The 4,572-nt window shown below is 43.9% G+C and overlaps 1 protein-coding gene across 1 annotated transcript in view; it reads right to left on the reverse strand.

The window, feature by feature from the left end:
- The window catches only part of Ctsl (cathepsin L), a gene marked incomplete at its 3' end in the record, with an annotated part of 9,331 nt that extends 8,134 nt beyond the window's left edge, over positions 1-1,197 (reverse strand). Inside the window, exons 1-4 of the mRNA XM_013031698.1 lie at positions 1,072-1,197; positions 674-796; positions 426-575; positions 17-238 (exon numbers count right to left, since the gene is read on the reverse strand). Coding sequence (XP_012887152.1) covers positions 17-238; positions 426-575; positions 674-796; positions 1,072-1,197 — 621 coding nt within the window. The remainder of the gene's footprint in view (positions 1-16; positions 239-425; positions 576-673; positions 797-1,071) is intronic.
- Positions 1,198-4,572: the final 3,375 nt, after the last annotated feature.

Consider the following 4,572-nt stretch of genomic DNA (forward strand, 5'->3'; position numbering starts at 1 on the left):
ACAGAGCTGCAATTACCTTTGCTTCATAGGGGTAGGATTCCTCTGAGGCCAGGCCTCTGTTGTTCTTAACATATTGATAAGCAAGATGTGGTAGGCCACCAGTGCAGCCGTTGTTTTGGGGACGAGAACAGTCCACTAGGTTCTGCTCACTGAGGGAGACCAGTTTGCCCGTTTTCTTGAACATCTGTCCTTCTAGTGCACCATTTGCGCAAAAAGCCCAACAGGAATTACATTGACCCTGGTAAGAGAAGAGAAGTCTCTCATACACAAAGCAAATAGCAAGACATGGACATCAACTCCTGTGTGTGAACAGGCTTCCAAAAGAACCGCGAACTCCAGGACACTGCAGAGTCTGCCAAAGGAAGTGACAACTACTCCTGGCTTTGCTATGGGCAGTGAAAGGGTCCACAGTGACACTGTCATACCTGATCCTTCACATGGGTCACATAGCCTTTCTCTCTCCAGTCCACAAAGGCAGGCAGGTCACCAAATAGAAGATCTGGATATATTTGTTCCTCCTCATTGGGCCTAACGGGCTGAAACTCAGTTTCCCCCTGCTGCAATTCTTCATCAGTCTTCAGGAAAGAGTAAAGAAGATATTTCAAAAGCAGGGTCATTTTGTGGAGAAGTAAGGAGAGCAAGCCCCGTTGTAAGCAATGCACAGGACACTTACCATGTCTCCAAAGGCGTTCATTTCCAGGGTGTAGGTATGTTTCCCTTGGCGCTCTTCCTCATTGTGCACTTCAATCATTTTCCAGTTCTCCTCCCATATTGCTCTCCTCCATCCCTCTTCATCCTAGGAATAGGCACAAGGGATGAGAGCTCTGTCTACTTACACCCAACCCCGGTTCACTGAACGGAACTGCTGACAAAGATGGAGAGAGACTCTGTCCAGGATGTTGTGCATTTGGGGAAGCTGTTCTCTGGAGTCAGAGAACAGCAGGCTATCAGCCCACATCCTGCTTATATGACTGGTATTAGCTGACTGCCTTGGAGACCTGGCTTGGATAAAGTTAACTCAGCAAGGATCTCGTCTGTGGCGTCCTTCAGAAGACTTTCCATAGTACCCACCGAATGGTAGCTTTTGCCGTATTCTGTCTTCCACTTTGTCCACTGTGCATCCAAACTGGGATCCAATACTGGAGCAGCTGAGGCCATTCCCAAGCAAAGGATGGCCAGCAACAGAGAAGGATCCATATTGGAAAGCCTAGAAAGGGAAATGAAGCCGGGATTTCCAGTGACTCATGCATGTCAGCAGTCTGCTTAGTCTTAGCTAGAAAAGAATTAATGCCACCATGACAATTTAGATATTAAAATAAGACTTTACAATATTTGTCCAGAGCTATGTTAAGGCTTACGGATATCCTTGGGTTAAAACATCAAAGTAGAGGTATGTGGTCAAGCAATGGGCATGAACATTGTCCTGGCCGGAGCTCTTGGAGGTGAAGCAAAGTGTGCAAGATTAATGGTTGGATTAAATTTTAGGAGTCCAGCTAAAATCTCACCCAATGGGATATCTGATCTCAGCTAGGAGCAATGATATCCCCCAAAGCTCAGAGTCCACTGACATCTCCTTAGCCAATGCAAAGTAGAAGATGGATGAGTCATGCACTGCTTCTCCCCTTCTTGGGTGAAACCCTCTGGAATATACTTCCTAGACAAACTAGGAAGACAACACCCCATATTCTCACTTTTACACATCAGCTTCCAATATCTCAACCTGCTGTCACATTCATGCCCTTGTTCATGTACTGCACAGAGTGCAAGCTAGAACTCCAAGGTCGAGCCCCTGGGCAGGAGCAGGTAGCTCATGGGGCTCCATGCTTAGGTTTGGATCAGTCCATGTTTCTGCCCACTGCACGTTACCTGGTAGTGATGCACAAGAGCATATTGACTGATGCTTCAAGAATGGGAGAGCATTACAGTGCAGTTTGCAGGCATCCAGCTGCCTTATGCAACCTGGACAGATTCCGAGTCTGACCAAACTGCTCAACCTGAGATCTTCTGGCTGATGGAGTAGCCACCCTTGGGTTTCACTCCACCGCCCTATGCCATCCCCACCACCCTTCTCAGCTGGCCCCCAGTGTCCACGCTGAGGCAGAAATGGAAGTTGATCTGCTTGTGCCCTTGCCCCTGATAGGCCTTCTATTCCTGTTCCCACCATGCCTCTGTGGGCTGGGATGCTCACCTGAACCTTAAGCTGTGCAGGAGCCCTCTGCAGTGCAACTCTCCAAAGACAGCTGTCCTAAAAGCACCTGGCCCTGAGATCAGGTTTTAAAGTCTCAGGACACTCACTGGCCTGCAGTCCTCCCCACTTCCTGAACTGTGATTGGCTCCTGCTGCCCCAGGGCACGACCTGTTCAGCCTTCTGGCAAGGTCAGCTCCACTTCTTTTTCCTGGATTCCTCCTCTGCTCTTCTGCCATATGATGCCTTCTGCCATGGCATAAGCCAGCCAGAGGGCCTTTCCTAGATGCTGGCATCTTGATATTGAACTTCTCACATTCCTCATCCACTTGCCATCAATTTCCTATGATCCATTACACAATCTGTTGAATTCCACTATGGCCACATATAATAGACTAGGTACTGCACAAGCAGAACCACACAGTATCTGTCTTTTTCTCTCTGGATAGTTCACTTAACATAGTCTAACAAGGTTGCTCTATGTTGTAACATGTGTCAAAGTATCCTGTCTTTTGAACCTGACTAATATTTTATTCTATGTAGACAGAATATTTTGATTATTAGAGTGTTTGAGTTATTTGAGCATTTTAGAAATATTCTTATCAACACGGATGTACAAATGTAGGTTTACATTCCTTGCTTTAGATTCTTTTGTATATGTACTTAAATTGCTAGATAAGTAATTGTGTGCTTGAGTTTTCCTCTGTATTTACCACAGCACATGTCCCATTTTCATTAACACCAGCCATGTCCAATCATTTCCACTTATAATTACTTCTTCACTGTGCTTTCCTTCCTTTCTGTTTAACTTCCTTCCTTCCTTCCTTCCTTCCTTCCTTCCTTCCTTCCTTCCTTCCTTCCTTCCTTTCTTCCTGCCTGCCTGCCTTTCTGCCTTCCTGCCTTCCTTCCTTTCTTTCTTCCTTCTATCCTGCCTTCCTTTCTTCCTTCTATTCTGATTTTCTTCTTTGCTTCCTTGGTGTTTCTTTTTCCCTTCTTTCTTCTCTCCTTTTCCTCATTTCCCCTTTCTCTCTTTTCTCCACTCCTTCTTTTCTTTCTCTTTCCTTTCAATACTTTTCCTATGCCTGTGAACTGGTGTCTCATTGTGATTCTGATTTGTATTGCTCTCATGAACAATGCCTACAATATAAAACATATTTTCATATGCTTCTTTACTTTTTGTATATATTCAGGAGAAGAATATCCACTCCAGTCTCCTTTTAGACAATATTCAATGGAAACATTTTATTAATGTCGGTGATACTGAATTTTACTTAGGAGCTCTTTATATTTTCTAGGTTTTAATTCCTCATTATCTCCGTGAATTGCAACTGTTTTCTGTGGATTCAGTTTCCATTCTAATCTATAGCCAAAGAATTCTCAAAAGGTTTTCATCATGATGAGATCCAATTTGTCTATTTTTTCTATTATTATTTTTAATACATTTGGAAAATGATTGCAAAGTTCCATCCTATACTGTTTTTACTTCTTTTGTCACCTTTCCCTTTATGTTTAAGTGTTTGATTCACTTGATTGATTTCTGTACCCCTCTTACATGTGGAAAGATGCTTTTCCTAGGATTGTTGTAGAAAATAATCTTCTTTCCCTAAGAGATAACCTTATCCCTCTCCCTTAAGATTTTCTAAAACTCAATTTCTGCAGATTCCATTCTAAGACCTTTGAAGAACTAGGAACCCTACTTTCCATAGCCAGGGGCTGAAGCACAGGTGATTGTGAAACAATACTATATTGCTAGTAACTGGAAGGAGATTGTTGATTGTCTGTTCGTTGGAAATAGTTCATGGAATTCAACAGTCATTCAAAATTACTGTATAGAATTCTAAAGTAGAATTTTACAGTTGCCCTTGGGCCTCCTCTCCAGGAGATTAAGGGAGAAAATCTTGTGACTGCCTAAGCCCCACCCACCCATTGAGCTTGACAATGCTGAGTGACAGCTGCTACTATGAACATCAGCCTCTTGGTTCCTTGGAAAACAACCTAAACCTAGGATACAGAAACTGTGGACTCATTTTCTATCAAGGGAGCCAGAGACAAATTAAACCAAGAGCCAAAAGCAGGCGGCTTAGGCTTGTAATCCTAGGTGCTTAGGAGGCTGAGATCTGAAGATCGTGGTTCAAAGCCAGCCCAAACAGGAAAATTCATGAGACTCTTATCTCCAATAAACCACCAGAAAACCAGAAGTTTCACTATGGCTCAAGTAGTATGAGTGTCAGTCTTGAACTGAAGAGCTGAGGGACAGTGCCCAGGCCCAGAGTTCAAGCCCCACTACTGGAAAAAGAGAGAGAGAGAGAGAGTGTGTGTGTGTGTGTGTGTGTGTGTGTGAGAGAGAGAGAGAGAGAGAGAGAGGAAGAAGAAATTAAACTATGAAG

This window comes from Dipodomys ordii, unplaced genomic scaffold, assembly GCF_000151885.1.
Source record: "Dipodomys ordii isolate 6190 unplaced genomic scaffold, Dord_2.0 Scaffold143, whole genome shotgun sequence".
Taxonomy (NCBI): domain Eukaryota; kingdom Metazoa; phylum Chordata; class Mammalia; order Rodentia; family Heteromyidae; genus Dipodomys; species Dipodomys ordii.